At 30.0% G+C, this 23,272-nt stretch overlaps 1 protein-coding gene across 2 annotated transcripts; it reads left to right on the top strand.

Annotated features, from left to right (window-relative positions):
• The first annotated feature begins 383 nt into the window (after window positions 1-383).
• Window positions 384-21,623, top strand: LOC136233838 (beta-amyrin synthase 1-like). Of its 2 annotated transcripts, XM_066023529.1 has the most exons (18): window positions 384-615; window positions 689-877; window positions 964-1,053; window positions 1,142-1,342; window positions 2,426-2,510; window positions 2,587-2,753; window positions 5,376-5,564; window positions 5,644-5,757; window positions 16,083-16,202; window positions 16,419-16,541; window positions 16,626-16,724; window positions 17,023-17,079; window positions 19,673-19,719; window positions 19,810-19,953; window positions 20,064-20,241; window positions 20,364-20,444; window positions 20,553-20,636; window positions 21,308-21,623. In XM_066023529.1, the coding sequence occupies exons 1-18, from the start codon at window positions 412-414 to the stop codon at window positions 21,413-21,415; spliced, it is 2,280 nt and encodes a 759-aa protein (XP_065879601.1). In that variant the 5' UTR covers window positions 384-411; the 3' UTR covers window positions 21,416-21,623. The 2 variants fall into 2 exon arrangements, with proteins under 2 accessions (XP_065879601.1, XP_065879602.1); XM_066023530.1 differs by lacking the exon at window positions 964-1,053.
• Window positions 21,624-23,272: the final 1,649 nt, after the last annotated feature.

Here is a 23,272-nt window from a genome sequence, read left to right on the forward strand (position 1 = left end):
AAACCTGACAAATAATATAAAATAGGAAAATTTAATCAAATATGACAATTATTTTGAAATTGCGCGAATATATTTTAACGCCGTTAATTTTGAATGACTAAATTTCCAATGCATCGATTTCAAAAGTTGTATAAACTTAATGTACTATTTTAAACTAGTAATATTTTATTATTCAGTCGGGATTTGAATCCTAGTTGAAAATATAAAAGCAATTATGATTAAAATACTCAGTGGGAGAATTTTAACTCTTCGAAATGGATCTATCTAGTTCGAATTTAGATTAGTCTGAACTTTGGGTCTAGAATATCAAATAATAATAAAAAAAAACCCACATTTACTAGCTACTGTTTGCTTCCATGCAATATAAATATGCAATAAGCATTTTGATATTGTTGCAAATAAAAAGAGAGAATGTGGAAGCTTGAGATAGGCAAAGGTGATGATAATAATCCATATTTATTTAGCACCAATAATTTTGTGGGAAGACAGGTTTGGAAATTCCATGAGAATGTTGGTACTCCTGAGGAACTTCAACTTATTCAAACTGCTAGAGATAATTTCACCCGTAATCGTTTTCAATTCAAAGCTAGCAGTGATGTTTTCAAGAATCTTCAGGTACAATTTATTAACATATGACAGAATGATTTTCTACTTGCTTTTTAACATCTTTGTGTTCAAAATTACACAGCTTATAAAAGAAAATCAAATTGATGTGTACAACATACCCAAAGTTAGATTTGAAGAAGATGAGGAAATTACATATGAAAAAGTTGAAATAGCTCTCACAAAAGCTTTCCGATTCAGTTGTGCAATCCAAGCAAGTGATGGCCATTGGCCTTCTGAATTTTCAGGATTATTGTATTTAACTCCTCCTATGGTATGATAGCATAACCATTACTTATAAATACATGTGTTTGTGTTTCATTTTCTTGATTCTAATCTTTTAGGTTTTACAAATTGCAGATTATATGTCTTTATATCACCAAAATGCTTGATACAGTTCTGTCACATGAACACAAAAAAGAAATACTACGATATATATACAATCATCAAGTATGTTATTTATATATATATACTCTACATATATTATATAATTGACAAAATATGATATTGATAATGAAATTAAAAAAAAAAAAAACAGAACGAAGATGGAGGATGGGGATTTCATATAGAGAGTCCTAGTACAATGTTGACCACAACACTTAATTATATTGCATTGCGTTTGCTTGACCAACAATTGCCCGATGAAGGCGAAGATAATGCTGTAGCCAAAGGCCGAAAATGGATTCTTGATCGTGGAGGTGCTATCAACACTCAATCTTGGGGGAAGATATACTTTTCGGTCAGCCGTTTACTCTGAATTCTATCTTCATATATATGTATATATATATATACAGTGGCGAATACAGGATTAGTCGGTTTGGGGGGCCGATTTTACACGTGCGTTCGGGAAATTTTTTTTTTGCTAATTCGAACTTGCTTAATTTTTTTTTATATATGCGTGTTATAATTTGAATGGTCAATAACCAAATTTAAGGAGACCTAAGAGGGCAAAAAATTAGAAATTTGGATTTATGGAGGCCTAACAGACCAAAAAAATTAAAAATTTGGATTTAGAAAGGTCTAACAAGCCAAAAAAAAATATTAGAAATTTGGATTTATAGAGGCCTAACAAGCAAAAAAAAATTAGAAATTTGGATTTAGAAATGCCTAACGGGCCTAAAAAAAATTAGAAATTTGGATTTATGTAGTACCTAATAGGTCTAAAATATTAAAATTTTGAATTTTGGACAAGCCAAACACGTAATGAGATATATTTAATTTTTTTTATTAGTTCAATACTAGTTTCTAAAAAAAATTATAACATTTTTACTTTTTTTTTATTTTTAGTTTTAAAATTTAATTTAGGAATTAAGTTGTTTGAGTCTCAAAAATAAGAAGTTAATTTTTTTAATGGAAAAGACATAATAAAAATGAGTTCAAAAGTGTTATAAAAATAAATAAATAAATGAATAATGGTAACATAGTTTTATAATTATTGAAAAATAATATTTAAATAAATAAACACTTTCTAAAATAAATTGAGGTTAGGGGGAATTGAACCTAGGACATTTTAAAAAAGAAGCAAGTGTTTTAACCATCTCATCTATCTTTAAACAATGAAATATTACTACACAGAATGTATATATACTAATATTTGGGGGAGCCGAAACTACTCGTGACCATGGTGGTTCCGGCGGCCGGAGGGGCCCAGGCCCCCTGTATACGCCCCTATATATATATATATATATATATATATATAAATTACATCTTAAATGATTATGATTATCCAAAGATAACATAAATAAATAATATATTTAGAATGTAATAAATATCATATGATAGGATAAACTTATCATTATTATAATGTTGATTATACATGAAGATACTTGGAGTGCATGAGTGGGAAGGATGCAATCCAGTGCCTCCAGAAATTATATTTATCCCTTCATTTCTTCCTTTTAGTGCAGGTAAACCAAATTCTAAGATATTTTGAAATATCTAAGGAAAATATAAAGCTGATATCTATATATTTGACCATGACAGAAAAGCTCTGGTGTTACATACGCACGGTTTATAATCCACTAACGTACTTGTATTCAAAGAAATTGGTGGGTCCTACCACCAATCTCGTCATTCAATTAAGGGAAGAACTCTATACTGAGCCATATGATCAAATTAATTGGAACAAAGTGCGACACTTATGTTTAAAGGTGAAATAGTTATAATTGATTCGCTCTGTTTATTTTTATTTTTGGTAAACAATTTATGAGTCTCTATTTATTTTTTACATATTACACTATTCAGACATGGGTTTTATAACCAATTATATAGTTAATCTGGTTTTGTTTTCATCAACTTTTTAGTCCTTTTAAATAAATGATCAAATCAGCCTCTTACACCAAGTGGTCGACAGTTGGAATTTTAGGTAGAGGTGTCAAAATGGTTAAAAAGATTGACCCAAACCTATTTAATAATTGGGTTGACCCAACCCAACCCATTTAATAAATGGGTTGAGATAACCCTTTTATATATGGGTTGAAATGACCCAACCCATTTATTAAATGGGTTATATGGGTTGACCCATATAATCCAATTAACTAAATCTAATTAAAAATTGAACAAAAATAAAAAAAAATGTAAAAACATAAAAATGGAAAAAACATGAAAAATGTAAAAAGCGTAAATACAATAGGAAAAAATATGAAACGGGTTACATGGATAGACTCATGTAAAATATAATATCTGATTGTTTCTTCATATAGTTAAAATTCAACTTGACCAATTTAAATTTAACTAAGTACAAAAAGAACTAGCGTCTTCATTTAACGTCACTTCGTTGGAATCTAGTTGAAATTCTATAATCTCCTTATCAAGTTCTAGTATCTCCATATCTTCTTCTTCCATAGCTAAAAAAATAAAAATTTATTAGAAACTAATAAAATACTATAACCGAATAAACAATCAAGTTCTAGTTGAAATAACCATTCATCCAATCTAAGTCTACTCTAGCTGTCTCAATTTCTGTGTATGTGTATGTGCAAAGGAAAGAGATACCCCATGCTGTTCTGTTCTATTGGATATTTTATGCTAAAATCAATCTTACAATTTTTTTTTGGTTAGTTAGTTTCTTACCAATAAAATATGATTAGATTTTGAGTTATTTAAATTCAGACCCAACATCACAGGTGAAAAACTATATTGAAGTTAAATTGGAGCACTATTATTTACATAAATCAATTAACCCAATAAATATGGAAAGAATCATTTACTCTTGATTACCTTTCCTTTACAAACAGTTATAATACCCAATGAACCATTTCTAATCTAAAATATATCAATGTGGAATTATACTTAGGTCTTCTAAAAGTAACAGTTCCACCAAAATCCTCTCCAAAAACCTTAAAGCAGAATTGAACCAAAATGTGATGGTTCAGTTAGTCATATGAACACATACGAAACAGTATGGATACAAAACAGTAAAGCCACAAAGAAGAGCAGAAGCAGAACAGGGAGAAAGAGAATCGGCGGAAGAAGCAGGAAGCGGCAGAAGCAGCGGAGAACGTGGAATCAAGCGGCGGAAGCGGATAACGTGGAATGAATCGGCGGAATCAGGCAGGAATCAGCCATGGTTTTTGGGAGCGCAGGGCTGCGTATTCGCGTGCTTGTTTTAAGAATGAATACTGAATTAATGAGTTAATGGGTTGACCCTCTAAAAAACCTACCCAACCTTTTTATTATTTGGGTTAAATGGATCAACCAATTTATAACCCAATTCATAAAAGGGTCGACCCTTACCTATTAAATGCTTGGGTAAAAGGGTCAATAAATGGGTTATGATCCATTTTGACACCTCTAATTCTAGGAACCCCGTTAATTGATGAAATTTCAATACATGATAATAGAATTGGTATGTGTTGTACATGTTTCAACCTCCTAAGTATTCCTGTGTAAGAATGTGTCAAATATTATAATAAAAATTATTATTGGACTCTAACTATCAACTTAACGTTGAAATTATTTCTTAGACACCAAGTAATAAGTATTCAGGTGTAGCTCTAGGGATGCCAGCATAGTCAACCACCTTCCCATCAAAATTATAAAATCTAAAAATTATTTTAAGATAATAATTATTAAAATTTTAATTGTTAAAATTGACCTAAAAATAGAGAATATGAAATGTCTAGGTTTTTAAAAATAGGCATAATGCTTATTTGGCTCCCCAAACTGGAACTTCAAAATCAATTAAGACCTTAAACTATCAAAATCATCAATCAGGTTCCTAAACTAAGCAAATATCATCAATTGAGTCCCCGTTCTAAATAAAAATCATCAATTGATGTCTCATTGAAATCATTCGTTTGAACAGTTTCAGACCCTCTTCCTCAAACCATTTTGAACCAACACATAAATTATTATTATCCATATCAAATAGTCATAGTTTCTAATTTTATGATTTTTACTTAATTCAGGAACCTTATTAATGATTTTGATAGTTTATGATTCTAATTAACTATGAAACTTTAGTTTAGGGAGCTAAATGAGCGTAGTACCTTAAAAATACTACGCGACCCCTATAAGGATAAGGATAGATATATCTACTTGTTAAACGTAGGCTTCGAGTTCAAATTCCATAAAATTTACCGCTTTTTAATAATATTTAAAATTTACTATAAACTTCCCAAGCAATACCTATATAAATTTTGATCCATGATAGATGCATTTATTGGTAACTTTTCAGTGTAAATAATTTCATCGTATGTCGTGGTTGAAGTTATACAATTTAGGTATTTCTGTAATTATACAATTTAAAAATACTAATAATGATAATACAGGAGGATCTTTCCGTCCCTCGTTCGTTTGCACTAGATTTGTTGTTTGATGGTGCTTATTACATTGGTGAAAGAGTTCTGAAATATTGGCCATTTTCCAAGATAAGAGAAAAAGCTATGCACAAAATAATAGAATTAGTTCATTTTGAGGATCAGCAATCCAGATTTCTCGATCATGCTGGCTTGCAAAAGGTGTATCATTTACTAAATAATTAATTATATATTTTTAATTGCAACATTAATCTCTAATTATATGTATGTGTATGTTCAGTTTTTGCAAATGTTAGCTATTTGGGCAGAAGATCCAACTCAAGACGCATTCAAGTTTCACCTAGCCAGACTTCCTGATTGCTTGTGGATTGCTGAAGATGGAATGAAAATACAGGTTGGGTTAGCTTAATTTCCCACTTTACCTTAGTAGTTAATTAGGATTGTGAAGAAAATTTTATCCCATCTCCGAAAACTCAAGAAATAATTTAAATCTAAGAATAAAATTTCATTAATATATAAACATTATGCGGAAAATCCAAATAAATTAGAAAAAAAATGATAGAGGAATTTGAGGAGAGTTAAGAATCAGAAAAGTAAATTAATATTTTGGTATTATTATTGTAATGAATAACCCTGTCTCAGGTCATATTAAATACATACAGAAACTCAAACATCTATTATAACCATTGATATTATCTATTAAATTCTCCTTAATAAAATATCTATAAAAAATTATAATCAATGAGCCAAGACAAGTTCATTTAATCAATTAATAACTTTAAATTCATTCTAATAAAATAGTCCAACTAATAATATAATAAATCCTAAAAATGTTTATAAAGACCCTGATAGGAATGATACGTTGAACTGACAACTTGAATGCAAGATAAATATAAAAATCTAGCAAATAGGAGAACCCCCGAACCTAGCCTGACAAAATGTGGCATGAGGTGAGATGTCTACTCAATAAACATAATTACATATATTTATATACATACATATATACAATTAATTTTAGTCATCTCACATTTAATTAAATCAGACAACCAAAACAATGAATCAATCAAGAATAAAATATAAACATAACGTCATGTACATGGCTCAATTTACTTCTAACAATCAAATTATAACTTATTATCTTTGTTTTTAAAGGACTGCTAGATCTAAGAGAAATATACTCAATGGTCTCATGGTTAACAATATTCTAATACGCTATCGCCTCTAGTTTCAGCACACGAAACCTTTTAACCTCATAATAACTATCTCAATAACATGATACTGTTATCACCCCTAGTTTCAGGGCACAGTACCAACTCAAATTAGAGCAAAATAATACCCTATCGCCTCCCTTCCGAGATAGGTGTTTGTGATCACATTTATCAAACTGCCAGACCATTGAACATACTCTCTTAAGATAGCTATTTAAGTGAAATTTTAAACTTTATTATATGTACTCAATTTATTTATATCAGATATATATATCAAGATTTCCTCCAATAAAACCCAACGAATAGTATTAATATATATTCTGAACTCAACTTGCAATACACTTTTCATAATGATCAATATACATGTTTATACATAATAAGTATTTAAAAATCATGTAATTCAGCTAAATAGTAATAAAACAACCACAATTACCTTGATTGGCCATATATTCACCACATCAATAAATAAGGTATAGAGATACTAACAACATGTATACATAATATATACACACATATAAGTACTAGTAATTACGGTCGCCTCTCGTCTAATAAGCTAATCAAATTGTCCGGGTTCTGGTTGACCTGTCGCTTCCTCCCCTATAACTAAAATGCATTCCTATAATTAATTGACGTTTAAGAAAATGATAGATATGCAAATGTATGTTCAGAATGTCGCCTAACCCCAACAATATTAATTAAGGTTTCGTATCAGTCTAAATAAATCAACAACTATGTACTTAAATATAAAATTCTAACCTTTTAGGTTTCAATTATCAAAATAGATTAAGAATTCAGAAAAACTATCATATATATTGTAACCTATACGAAAGTGGTAAAATTTTGTCCGGAAAACGCTCACCAAAATTTTGTCAGAACACGGTGTCCGTTCGCCGGAGTTGTCAGAAGAGCAAACAGAGACTACCACAAGATAGCCCACATTTAGGGAAGTTCGAAAATACACTCATTTCACTACTAAAATTGATCAAAAGGCCATGATCTAACACTTTTCTAGTGAATAATACTCATCCCAGTCACCATACTTTTCAGTCAAAAATAACAATAGTGGTCTCAAAATCTTCCTCATGAAATTAGAAATTTAATGGTATAATTTTCATTTCAAAAAGTTACCGGAATATGGAGTTATAAAGAAAATCAGATGAAAAAAATAGAAAATTTAAGGTTTGCAGAGGATGAAACGTTCTTCCTGGAAAACAAAAATGCTAACTCCCTAATGATAACAACACTAATACTACTAATAATAATATATTAATAATAGTAATAAAAATTTCAAAATAATAATAATAATATAAACTTTAAAAATAGTTGATAGTCCATTGATAATTATTTTGATAATTTTATTTTTTAAATACTATAATTTTAATGTATACTATAATTTTATTTTACAAAACACTCTTTATAAGATTACAGATGTTACAACATCTATTACAATAAAGACTAGTGTGTATATGCTTACAAACAAAGAGATGGTACACATATCAGGGTCGGCTTGCCTTTAAGGCAGCCAAGGCCACCGCCTAGGGCCCCGAACAAATGAGGGCCTCGATTTAATATGTTTATTATAGATAGAATTTAGAAAAATATAATAATATATTATATATTATGGAATTAGGATGTTAATTTATTTATTCTTCCATCCAAATCCAATACATACAGTAAATTTTTTTTAAATTAATAATGTTGGGACTTTAAAACTTTATTAATTTATAGAGATATTAATTTATCGAGTATTAATTTATTGAACTGACCTAAATCGGGACCAAAAGAGATTATTATTTTAAAGAGGTTATTAATTTATCGAGTATTAATTTATGAAGGTTTTACTCTATGTCTATCAATTCCATATTTTACCATTTATCAAAAATCTTAGCAACGTTTTTTTTTTCTTTTTTTACTTTAAACAACATAAAAAAAATAAAAAATAGATATATATAGTACTCAAGAACATGGATTAACTTTTTTATCTATAGAAAAATGAGACACTAAAGACATTGAATTTAAAAATTCAATTAGTGATTTTACATCTCAAAAAGCTAGAGTAACTTTAGATAAATATTAAATTTTTTTGTGTCACATGAATATATAAAGGGCCTATATTTCATATCTCGCTTAGGGCCTCAAATAGTCCTGAGCCGGCCCTGACACATATTAATTATGAACCAATAAATGATATATACTTAACACCCCTCCTTTTTCAAGATGAAAGTGGTGATTCAACCAATCCCATTTCGGGAAAAAAAATTGTAGATAAATGAGCAGAAGCTAATGGTTTAGTTATTGAAAAGAAGTACAAATATGTGGTGTGGTGAGAAAACTAGAAACGAGATGCTCATAAACGACATGACAATCAATGTCTATGAATTTGGCTCGTTAATGAAAAAATGGTTTTGGAGGCAATATATACTCACTATCATATATAACATAATAGGAAGTGAAACTAGAATCTGAAATGTAGCCAATAGATATGCAATCCACTTGATCTCACAACTAGTTTCTAATCTTACTTCAATATTCAACTTCAGCTAATGATTTACTATGTAGGTTGTTTGGGTAAATTACACCCATGGCCACTGAAGTATACCCATTTTAACATTGTGGACACTGAATTTCAATTCTTCCCGGTATGGCCATTGAACTTTACACTTTGTTACACTGGTGGCCACTATCACTGTTGACCACCATTTTCTCATATTTGACTCCTCTTTTGACCGGTTCTCTCCCTCTTTTTCTCTTTCTAAAACCTAAAATACATATTTTACCATTCTTTTTCATCTTTATTTTATCCCTTTCTCTCTCTCTCTCTCTAAAACCAGCCCCTCTCTCACTCTCCTTTTCTCTCTCTAAAAGTAGGTACCTGTAATGGTGAAATTTTCAAAAGTTTGCAGTCTTAAACCTGATATCTGGGGATTTTTCTTATTTTCCTCATAGAAGATGAAGAATTTCTATGTTCAATAGCAGATTATGGTGATATGTCGTCCTTGGAAAGAAGATGAAGAATTTCTATGTCACACAAAACCACGAAAATCTATTTGTAATAAATTAACAGGCAATGTCGAAGAGCTATCGACTGGAGTTGCAATCTGCATTCCAAGTTGAAGTCTATCTACTACTTCCAGCTTTTAAACTTCAGTGTCAAACACATCATGCAACATGTAATTGGGGTTCCAACTTTCATCATCCAATTTTGAAAAGCCGCTCAGAATTCAGAAAACCCTCACAATGACACGAAGTATATTCCTTGCTGCAACTGAGTCAAATTCAAGCTCATTTTAACCTAATTCAGGCTCAATGCTCTGTTTTAAGAGTATTGATTTTTTGAGTTAAAGTTGGTTTGAAAAAATATATATCAAATCAAGGCATAAATTGATTCACTATATTGAAAAATGGTACAAGAACCCAAATCAGATATCAGAAATTACAATAATTTCTAGAAGTGATTAAAGGAAACCCGCCAAAAGCATGAACAAGGGAGAGTGAGTGAGAGAGAGAGAGACTGGTTTTAGAGGGAGAGGGGTAAAATAAAGATGGTAAAATAGATCATTCAGGTTTTAGAAAGAGAAAGAGAGGAGAGAACCGGTCAACAGAGGAGTCGAAGGTGAGAAAATGGTGGTCAACGGTGACAGTGGCCACCGCTGTAACAAAGTAAAAATTCAGTGGCTATATCAGGAAGAATTGAAGTTTAGTGGCCACAATGTGAAAATGGGTATAGTTTAGTGGTCAGGGGTGTAATTTACCCTAGGTTGTTTCTTTGCCTTCCACGATTTAAGAGAATCACCTAAAAATACACAATAACCACTAACACGACGACGAGTAGCACAACAATATCCTCAATCCCTATCACAACAACCTTCCACAATAAGAGAATTTCGAGCCTTATCAAATAAGACATAATTCATAGTTCGACGTAAATAATGAATGAGGTAAAAAAACATCAAGATGATGACAACAAAGACTATTCGTAAAAAAAACTCAGTTGTTGGACTACAAAACAAATTTTAGCTACTTGAAAAGTAGTAAGAATATGTGGCATAGTGAGAAATTGGATTGCAAGCAATATGAATGGCAACCTCATTATCACAACATAACATAATAGGAAGTGAAACTAGAATATGAAATACAACCAGTAAATATGTAATCCATTTTATCTCATAACTAGTGCCAACCATACTCTGATTTTCAGGTTCAACCTAGAATTTATTAACAATAGGTTGTTTCTTTGCCTTCCACAAGATAAGAGAATCACCTAAAACACACAATAATCCGTATGACAATAATCTTCTAGAATAAGAGAATTTTGATCATTATGAAAAATAATTCCATAATTATAGTTCCATATAAATAAAAAAGAAGGTGAAAAACAACATCAAGATGATGAGAACAAAGACTACTAATAAATTGACTCAGCTATTGAACTACAAAACCAATATCAAGCTAAGTAAAAGCCAAGTATAAAAGACGTCCTACAAAACAACAATAAGAATCTAGATAAAGGATAATAGTACCTTATCAAGGTTAGGGTCAATATTAGCTTACATAGGATAAGTGGTAGGATTAGCTTCTGTAAGCAAATAAAAAGTATACTTTGGTTGATGAGATAAAGAAAATATACCATTTGCATCAGATGCTAATTCAACACCAATTTTTTTTTTCATGAAACATATATTTAATAGTAAAAAAAATATGAAGATAAGTTTTAACATCTTTAATAATGGTTTCAAAATTTCCAAAAATAAGGATATCAACCGTATGCACAATCAAGACAAAGAAATTTTTATCAGATGTATAAGTAAATAAGAAATGATCAAAAGGTTCGTGAAGAAAACCAAAAGAAGTAGTATGAAAAACAAACTCACCAATCCATTGCCCAACTTGTTAAACTCCATGCAATGATTTATGAAGTCTACAATATTGACCTTGTTTAACGATAGTATAACCACCAAGAGGGTGAGATAGACGTCTTCATCAATGAACTTGTGAAGATACATGATGCGTATAAAACGTATACGTGCTTTTAAGAGCAAGTGCACTCTATCGTACCAAGTAATACAGTATACTTACGTATAAAGATCGATCCCACAGGGATTCCGCACAATCATTAACTATCCACAGGTTTATAAAGTCTAAACGATTGAATAAAAGATTTTTGATTTGTTTATAGCTACGGAAAAAAAAACTTTTGTTGTTAAAGCAATGGAGTAAAACACTAGAGAATCGGGTTCACTTCCTATGTTTGAATCAATGAAATCGATTGAAATAAGACACCGAAGAGAAATTCGTGTTTCTAAAGATGGTGATTTCTAAAAGAAACTTGGTTCTAAGACCTTAGACCACCTCGTTCTATTCCTTCACTCCTATTCACTCAACCGGGCCAATGGTTACGTAAATACGACAAGAAAGCGTTAAGTTCAATGAGAAATCCTAGCAATGTAATGCTAGAAACCATATCGATTTGCTATCGAGTCTGAGAATGTAGTTTCCGTTAACCTCTTGTTACTATGGTGAGTAAAAAGCGATTAACTGAAATATAGATTAAGCTTACGTTCTTAGTTCTTTTAAATCGAATTCCTTCCGGGTGTTTATCTAATCGACTTCTAACTTGACTCAAAACATTAGAAAGATTCCCCTCATCCCTAGTAGGGAAGAATTAGTTCATGGTTATTGGGGAAACAAAACTTGAAATAAAGTGAAATGAAGTGAAACTCATTGAAAGTGGAAGATAAAGAAATGAAAGATGAACAAACTTTGATTAAAATGTAAAATCAACTTATAAAACTAAAAGGAAATGATTTTGAAATAAGAAATTGTACTTAAGAACTACAAAAAGTAACTAAAACAAGAGAAATGACAAATGCCCAAAGCTTGGCTACAACAACAATGGAGTTTCTAAGCTTAAGGATGCAAAAGTTGTAACTTTCTTCTTCAAATCTCTTCTATTTATAGGCCAAATCTTGCTCCAATCAAGGTAGAATTCTGATTTTGATGATTGAAAGCCTCCAAATTACTGAAATAATGCATTTAATGGCCTTGAGAAATCAAATGGTTGAAGGATATGGGCTTGCTTTGAAATGAGGAGCCGCCCGGTGCAAGTTACGGGCTGTGGCAGGTCTCGTCGAGACAGAGGAGTGTCTCGCCGAGACCTGCCCCTGAAATTGGCCTTTTTATGCCAATTTCAGGAGGTCTCGGCGAGACATAGGGGTGTCTCGCCGAGACATGCCTTCGAGCAGGGCACAGCTCTCTTCCTCAGCCTTTTGCAACGCTTGTTTCGCGAATCTGTTGCGTTAGGCCCTGACTGACCAAAAACCACCATTTTGTTGCCTTTTCTCGTCACGTTTCCCTCGTTCTTGCCTTGTAACTTGGGTAAATTGTCAATCTCGTGAGGGTGTGTGAGGGTGTAAAAAATTAATTGAAAACTCGTGAATTAAATTAAAATTACGTGACGGTGCGTGAAATTAAGAAATAAAGTGAAATTAACACAAAATGACACTAAAGTGATAACAAAAACAATAAAATGGACTAAATTATGACTCGATTTTATTATGCAAACGGGTGGCAACAATACACTAGAGAAAAACTTTCAATAAAATCAATCCCCTGAATTTGGTTGTAACCATAGGTTACTAAGGAAGCTTTAAAATAATCAATGGATCCATTAGGTTTCTATTTAATTATGTAGACCCATTTAGTGGAAGTGGCCCGTTTAACATGAGGTAAGGACATGGGAGTCGAAGTATTATTCATTTCTAGAGCATTAATATCTTCTTGCACAACAAGTACCCATTTGGTATTTATACAAGCCTGTTGATAAGAGGAAGGTTCAATAATAGCATTCAACTTAGTAATATGAGTTTTGAAATCTTTGAGCTAGATTGTCTCGGTTGCAATGAATAATAAAAAATTAACATAGGCAACCAAAGTATTCAATAAGAGAAAGCTTGAATTTTATTATATAAGATTTTATGAGGGGTGTTCCAATTTAGTAGAGGTGTGGGAAAATATTAAGCAAATGATTAACTATTAAGATAGCTTCACCTTAAAAAAAATAGGCAAATTTGCCTGAAATAATAAATTTGAGGTGGCCTCATGTAAGTGTTTATGCTTACACTCAACAACGCCATTTTATTGAGGTGTGTAAATGCATATTTTTTTATAGTAATTTTTTTGAATAGGTTCTTGCAATGATTATTTAAGAACTCAGTACCGTGATTAATACTAATATTCTTTATTTTGGTGAGAAATGAGTTTTAACTATTTGTATAAATTTCTCAATAACTTTAGGCATTTGAGGTTTTTCTTTTAATAAAATAGTCCAAATGGACCTTGAGCACTCATCGACAATTATAAGAACATATTCCTCCCCTCTTACAGAAGTTATTTTGTATGGGGCTCAAATATCGATATGCACTAATTGAAAACAAGTAACATTAAAAATATTCTTTAGGAAAATAACATTCTTTGTTGTTTGGCCATAGGACAAACGTCACCATGGATTTTATTTTCAAATCGGATATACAATGTATTTGTATCATGTTGGATATAATAGCATAGGTGATCATGACATAAATAAGACTTAGAAAATACAGACACTACATTATTGGAAATAAAAATCAACGCAAGAAGACAACATTATATTATTATATAACCTATAAACTCCTAAAACATTAGGGGAAAAATATTTTTCTGTCATCGTGTAAAGGCCATCTTGGTATAATTTAATGGCAAACGACAATTTAGACCTTTGGTTCTGCAATACGCATAATTTTGGGAGAAATAATAATAGTAATACTCGTTTCATAAAGAAATTTCCCACAAGTAGAAATTTATGTTTAAAACCATGAATGTTTAAGACATGGTGCAAAGTAAAATCATATCCTATTTTCACAAATACTATATACTTTACTGACTGAATCGCACCGTTAGGTAGATATACCAAATTTTTCAAAAGACACAAGGTTGTAAGAACTAAAAGTTTCAAACAAACATACACATGATAGATTCCACCAATGTTAATAATTTATACAAGTATTCCTAGTTTGGAATGAAATAAGGAGTTTAAAGTCAAAATATTATCAGCAAACCTTAATGTGCATCATTAATGTCACCTCACTATATTCCATGGAATTTTTCCCCTCATAACACATTTAACTTTTCTCTACACAAGTTCAGTGGTTCTTGGTGAAATATCATGATCTTCTATATTAACACCATCATTAAAATTGGAATTATGAGTAGTGATTTATGCATACCATTTTCTCCTTATTTTCCATTCATTTTATGATCAAACAACGTAGGATAACCAATGAGCTTGACAAAAGATTCCTTCAAATGACCAGGGTTACAACAATAAGTAAAACATATATCCCTCGTATAATTAGATCCAAGTTCAAACCACGACCTTAGTTATACTTATGAAGAGAATATGATGCGTTCGAATTCACATTCACATTAGTGGATTCATCAAGTGAATTTAAATTGCACCTCAAATAAACATTTTAGCAATTTCAAAATTTACCTGACACCGCTTCTCAACATAGTGAATCATTGACTAAGATTTGAGTGCGGATGGTAAAGGTTATAAAAAGAAAATATGAATCCTCAATGATCATAACCATCATGAAGTCCCATTAGAAATTTGACAAGTTGATGTGCATTTTTCAAAGTACATGTGTTTTTAGAAGGCTTATAGGTGAAAGAATCAGCAGTAGAACATGTACAAATTAGTGGAGGAAAAGGATAATCCAACTCACCCATAAACGCTTCAACTTTGTAAAATAAATTGAAATAATTTGATTAACAAAAATGATAATCTTGTATGTTAATTGATGTAACAATACTGGACCATTCAATTCGTTGAACGTATATTCTAGTTCCTTCCAAAGAGACTGAGAGTAGATGAAGCAAAAATAGAGTTTGAACAAGATCTTCATAATTGAGAATCTACAAAATTACCATGTTCAATAGAATTATAAGGTTTTGAAACTTGCTCTGATATTATGAACGCAGTAAAGAAGCAACAAAGTAAAATAACTTTTTGGTATTACTGTCTTAATATTTTTGTTGAACTTACAGTGAATATATATATATATATATATATATATATATAGACACACACACATAAAAAATAAACACTAGTGTGTACATGATTAAATACAAAGAGATGGTATACAATAATTGTGAACCTTTAGATAATATATACTTGATAGAATTTCACTATAAAAATAACTTGGGAGTTAAAATCACATTCTGTTTATAAGGAGAAAAATTTATAATATTATATTTCTCTCTTATAATATGAGTACTCATTTGTTAACAAGGCAATATTTATTTTTTTTAATTGGACAAAGCATGCAACCAAATTTTAAAATGAAATTTGGTTGTGGGGTGCGTAACGAATTCAATGTTTTCCTATTATCCATTCATTTTTTATCATATTTTTCTTATTATTATTTTATTAACAAACAATAACACTAATTAAATTGTTGCTAATTTAATGCAGAATTTGGGCTCTCAACTGTGGGATACAAATTTTTATGTTCAAGCAATTCTAGAAAGTAATCTCACAAATGAATACGGATCGACACTAAGAAAAGCTCATGAATTCATCAAGCAAACACAGGTTTAATTAGTTGTTCTACCTACGTATTAGACGATTATATCTTAAAGTTCTACTATTGAACTTATAATTGATTCAATCAGAAGTAATATATATATATATATATATTATTTACTTCTTGATATATAGATTAGTATAATGAATAATAATAATAATAATAATAATAAACAATTCAATTAGTTTTATAATATCGTTGACTACTTTTTATGTATAATTAAGATAAAAGAAAATCCTCCTGGAGAATTCAAAAATACATTCAGAAGTAATTCTAAAGGGGCATGGCCTCTGTCCGATCAAGATCAAGGATGGCAAGTCTCTGACTCCACAGCTGAATCACTCAGGGTACCTATTCAACTAACTAGTTAATTACTAATTCGTTAATTAGAATACATGATCTCATATATTATATGTGATATTTTATTATAGGTTTTGCTGTTACTATCAGAAATGGAGCCAGAAATTGTTGGTAACAAAGTTGAACCACAACAATTATATGATGCCGTGGATTTTCTAATTACATTGCAAGTATGAAAAATATAAACTTTTTCTTTTTCTTTAATAAGTTTGAAAACTTAATTGAGAGCTCATGAGAGTCCGCTCAGTAGTAAGGAAGTGACTATTGTATCACTCATATCTGGGCTCGATTCTCTCCACCGTTGTTAGAGTCTAAATAAATCAAGCAATATATAAAGTCTCTTGTTAATTATTATGTGTCCTTAAGGCTTTACCTAAACCCTAAACTAAAAATACCCATTCTACATCTAAAATTTTCATCACAAATATATATATTACTAACGTGAAAAAATGTGTTGGATATTTGTAGAGCAAAGCCGGTGGTATTTCGGCTTGGGAGCCTCCATCTTCTCATCCATGGTTAGAGGTAGATATACTATATCTTTATTATGAGTTTTAACTTTTACTTTACATTAATTTGAATATATATGTAGTCGTGAGTTCGTAAATTGATAAGTAGGATAACTACTGACAGTTCCAATATTTTAGAGGTCATTGCCTAGATTTTTTTGAAAATTTAAACTTAATAAATAAAAATAATAATTAATTCTTAATTGTATTAAGAAAAACAAATAAACTTTAAAATTCTAAGACAATTTGCAGAAAACGAAGAAGCTATAAGGTATTTATCATTCTATCAAAAAATGTTGGTAGGGTAAAAAAAAACTTATAGTTTGACCTTTTTGCTGACATAGTCTCGTAATTTTAAATTTTTGAAACATCAATTTCTGGGTCGTTTAATTTTCAAACTCGGACATTCAGTCAAAAAATATTGCCTTAATTTATCTCAAAATTGAGGGATTTGTAGCAATTAAAAAAGTCAGATTTCGTAAATTACCCTATATTTAAGGTCCGAGTTTGCAAATTACCCCATATATAATGTATGGATTTGCAAATTAGCTTATAATAAGGCTTGAATTTCCAAATTAATTAAACCACGAGTATTTTTTTGCTAGAAAATTTGACTTAAATGTTTTTAACTGCAAACACAAACTACAAACTATTGTTTGTAACTTTTCAAACCCTAAGACTGTGTTTGCAAATCGGACAAACCACCTGATTTTTTTTATTTGTACTTTACCCTTATTGTTAAGAGATAATTTATAAAAGAAATTTTGGAGGCCTTTCTATTGTGTTATTATTCTGAAAAGGCAGTGATTGTGGGAAACACATTGTGTACTCTTGTTGTCTATTTTTTATTCTATTTTAGTAAATTGTATTCTTGTTTTCTATATATGATTAATGTTAATAAGGTTAAAATAGTAAAATGTATTATTTTATCCCTATCCCTATCCCTATCCCGCATACCAAACATTGAATAATAATTGTCGACTATCATATTTTTATCCTTATCCCAACCATTTATCATTATCCATATCTCAACCTTTGTCCTTATCCATATCTCAATAAAATATCAAACGTCCTGTTAAGGTTTGCATTTTGAACTCTAGATTCATAATTTTTAGAGTAACTAAATACCTAAAGTATCTATTAAATGTTTTGGTTATGGGCCTTGTGAGTTGAGAGTTAGAGTCTAGGACTAGTTACTACTTTTTTGTTTTTTTTTTTTTTGTTTGTTTTTGCTCTTGGTCATTAATTGGTTTATTTTGAATTAAAGATTACTAAAAATATATATAGTAATTAAAAATCATCGAGTTTATTCATGATCTTTCGAAGCAAACTTACGGAAGTTTCGCTTGACTTATCAATGTCTCGAGTCGGGTCCGTATAGTCTGTGAATTATCATGGGTCATTGACCTCTTAATTATCATTTTTAAATTATAATTTTAATAAATTTACAATATTTTATAATAGAAAAAGAAATAAAATAATGAGGTAAATCTAGTCTTGGAAATATTGAGAGCTTTGCCCATTCGAATTATCAAGATCCGGCTACCCAAGTAAGAAAATTTTGAATAAAAAAGGTACCATTCTTGCTTTCTTGTAAGCCAATACAGATAAATAGATGTATGTACTTGCTTGCTAGGAGATAGGTACGAAGTGAAAAGTTCGACACACTCATTTTTTACACATGTGTGATACCCTCCTAGAAAAATCTAATTCAGTCACCCTAAAACTGTGAGCAAAGGTAGCTCTGTTCTCCTAGACCTATAGGGGATTACGTGAAAATGAGAGTTCGCCCAAAAAAGCGTAATGCTTTTAGATTAAAAAGATATAAAATGGAGAAAAAAAAGAAAAAAAGGGATAAAAAGAAAAAAAAAATTAGGAGGTTAATTTGAAATTTGGGCAAAGTGTTCTCTGAAATATTTTCTACACTAATCCACCCTTGACATATATTATTAGTAAGAGTAAAGGAAAAGAAAAAAGAAAAAACTGTGAATTTATCGATTGATAAAATAGATGAATGTTGTATTTTCTTCTTGATAAAAAACAAGGCATATTCTTTACACATTAGCAAAACAAGAAATTGATTAAATGTGTTAGTTTTTAATAACGTGAAACACGTTGAATTTGATGACATGATATTATAAGTTATTGTGCTGACATTACATAATGCTATATTAACTTTTGATTATGTCACACATTGACTTTGATGATCTGTCAACATGATAAAGAGTATTAGTCAAATTCCTTACTTTGCTAACTATTTAAAACACATGCCTTATATATATATACACACACACACACACACACACATTTCTTTTTACGGAAAAGTATAAAAAACAGTTTTGGTATAATCGATTTCAAGTAGATGAATATGGTACATATTAAGTGATATGAAATATGTAATTCCACCATCAGTGTTAATATTTAGTGAGATGACACCAAAATGAATGTTATTTTAGAAAAAATTACAATTTAATGTGCAATGTCAATAAAATCAACATGTAATTGAGCAGAGTGAAAGGTAATTCATTGTTGTTGTTGTTGTTTTTAACTTTCCTTCATTTTTTGCAAAGAAAATGGGTAACTAATCTTTTGTAATTTTGGATTCTCAGATGTTCAATCCTACTGAATCTTTTGGTAAAGTAATGGTGGAATATGAGTATGCATACTTTAAATCCTAAAACCTTTAAGTTAGGAGGTAAAAAATCAAAATAGAATTTTGATTATCTTTCGAATTATGTGGTTTCAGCTATGTGGAATGTACAGCATCTGTGATTGTGAGTTTTGTGCTATTCAAAAAGTTGCACTCTGGATACAGAAAAAAAGATGTAGAAATCGCACTCGCTAAGGCAACTCAATATCTAGAAAATACACAAAATTCTAATGGTTCTTGGTAAGTACATAATTAATTATATATTTTAGTTTGGAAATGCATATGTAAAATCTATAATAAATTATGGGGTTTTTTTAACTTTTAATATCAAGTTATTATTTGCGGTGCAGGTTTGGAGAGTGGGGGATTTGCTACATATATGGTACATATTTTGCATTAAGAGGTTTGGCTGCAGTTGGAAAGACATATGAAAATAGTAAAGTAGTCAGAAAAGGTTGTGAATTTTTGCTTTCCAAACAACTCAATTCTGGAGGCTGGGGAGAGAGCTATCTCTCCACCACTAATTTGGTAATTTTATAAATTAGTTACGGCCTAAGTATAAAATTAGTTTAAATTTTAGCTCTAAGCTGTGTATTAAAAATGTGTTTCGGTGTTTAATTAAAATATATATATATATATATTATTTTCAGGAATTCACGCCGCTAGAAGGAAACAAATCAAATCTTATACAGACTGCATGGGCAATGATGGGTCTTATTCATGCCGGACAAGTTAGTTTTATATTTTAAATATTAATTTCAAAATATTTCATATTTTGACTCTTTATAATTTGGAGGTCAGAATTATTTGTATTAATTTAGTTATTGAATGATAAACAGGCTAGGAGGGATCCAACACCTTTACATAATGCAGTAAGATTATTGGTCAATTCACAACTTGAAAGTGGCGAATTTCCTCAACAGGTAACGCATATATATATACATTAGGGTTAGAGTTAATTTCAAATAAATGTCATGTGGTTTCATATTTTTTCAGTCACCTCCGGTTTTTTTGTTCGAACCCCATGATTTGTAACATTTTCATTTTTTATTGATTTTGCTAAATTTGGCCGATAACGACCTGAAAATGAAAAATTTCAAGAATTAAAGTTCTTTAGTATCATATTTACTATGGAACCACGTTTTTAATTTTTCAAAATCATCATTTTTAGAGTTTTCTCTCTTTAAACATTAACTTTCTCTCATAAAAAAACACCTAAATAACCTCAAACCTAAAAAGTTGAAGAATTAAAATTGCTTAAAATATCATTTAATTCTTGAAAATTTCCATTTGAGGTCGTTATCAGCCAAATTGGGCAAAGTCAACAAAAAATGAAAATTTTGCAAACCGCAGGTACTGATTTGCAAAAGCGTGAAATCACATAACATTTATTTAAAATGAACCTTTGAGATTATTAATACGACAATATGGTTTATATAAATAATCTACTTGACACCATCACAATATATAATTTTCATTATAAGACAAATATAATATAATTTACACTTTCTTTTGTCAAAATTCAAGTTATTAAAATGCAGTTTTTTTCTTAAAAAATAGAAATATTAATTTAACTATTTTTGTATACATGCAGGAAATATCAGGAGCAGCATTGCGGACTTGCATGCTACACTACTCATCATATAGGAACATATATCCATTTTGGGCTCTGGGTTTATACAAAAAACACATCAATAATTAATGTATCATAATAATTATTTGTTCATGCCATCAAACATTAATTAGTAAGTCTTCGGTGTGATAATAAGGCTTGTAATTTACTTATTATGAAGTTTCTTATTAGTTTAGCCAATAATATATTTTGTACCTATAAATAAGATGATTGAATATATATCGTTGTATTTCATATTGATTGTAATAAAATAAATAAAACCACTCATATTCTCAAAAACTTATACGAATCTATTATCTATTATCTCTATAAAATCAGGAAACAAAATAACACTTGTCATAATATTAGAGTTTTAGCTGATATGTCATTGTATTAGAGTTTTACCTTATGTGTAATTTTTAGAGTTTTTTTTTTATTTTTAAAACTATTTCAATAAGGAAGGAATAACCGATGTGTCATTTTCTCGTATAAAACATTTTTAATTAGTAAATAATCTACTAAAAAAAATTTCAACTAATTTTTGGTTCTAACAAATATGTAAACCCATTATCTCCTCCATCTTTTTCTGTTCATTTGTAAAAGGATTCTTTTTGTAACCCTAGAATACAAAAATTAAAATCCACAATCACTAACTTGTTCAATAACGTTCCTAAAGATGAAACCCAAAATCAGTCTTGATCAGTTTCTGTTAACCAGTATCTGATCCTCTCCCTGTCTATCCTTTGTCCTTCTTGAAATCCTTTTTCATTGTCTGCTATTTTTTTTCTTATGTATTTCTTAATTGTAAAAGTTTCATGATATAAGAGAAGTTGGAGTTCATGATCTAGGAGAAGTTGGTCAGGAGTGTTGAACTCTAAGTGGTTTTGGCAGTTATATCTCAATTCAATATGTTCTAAATCTTATGTTTGCGAGTAGAATTTACTAGGTTGAATATTGATTGTATTTCTTGCATTTTGTGGTTTCATTTCACATTCTTATATGTTATGTTAGCTAAAGAAATGACCATTTGCGATTCATAGTGATATGTGAGTTCCTATTACGTCACTTTGTTTTTATTATACATGTAAATGTTGTGAATATGCTATATGATTTTTATTCTATGAATTTTTTTAAAATCTTCCCCGTTCTTTTGTTTAACTCAAGTTCCTTTTGACTTTGTTGCTTGCATTTTTTCCAAATATGTTTGTGCATTTAGTTGTACCTCAATGAGTTTTTATTCGTGAATGTGTTGCTTATATAAGTTTTCAAACTTGCAACTAACATTTGAAAAGTAATTAGATTCATAGTCATTCAGTTATAGGATAAGAAAAGAAAGAACTATTGTTGTAATATATATATATATATATATATATATATATATATATATGGAAGAGTTCTCAGTGGTGAGTCTCCATTCATGGAGACTGTTATATTCTAAATAAATGACCTGCTATAGCAGGTTACTAATAAGTTACCAGGTTACTTAAATACATATTTCTCTTTCTATAATAAATGATTGTCCACATTTTCTAAAAATACTTACTTTTTTCTATAATAAATTCATAAAACATTAAAAATAAATAAACAAAAAATAAATAAATAAAAAATTGTTTTCTTCAATGTCTTTTGGTGAAGGATGTTTGGGTAAATTACACCAATTGTCATTGAACTTTACTAATTTTCACATTATGACCACTGAACTTCAATTCTTCTCGGTATGGTCCCTGAACTTTACACTTTTTAACATCGGTGGCCACTCAATTATTAATTGAGCTTACAATCCTAAGGATTTCTAAATTAAGCTTATATTTATTACGTTACTTTACTTACCTTGCGTTGGATTACGATGTGGTAATGATTGTAAGCTCAATGATTGTTTATAAATAAAAGTTGGGATAAGGTACCAAAATAGGCCTAAGGTTTTGAGAAAGTACCAATTTAGGCTCA

This window comes from Euphorbia lathyris, chromosome 6 (genome assembly GCF_963576675.1).
Source record: "Euphorbia lathyris chromosome 6, ddEupLath1.1, whole genome shotgun sequence".
Classification (NCBI taxonomy): domain Eukaryota; kingdom Viridiplantae; phylum Streptophyta; class Magnoliopsida; order Malpighiales; family Euphorbiaceae; genus Euphorbia; species Euphorbia lathyris.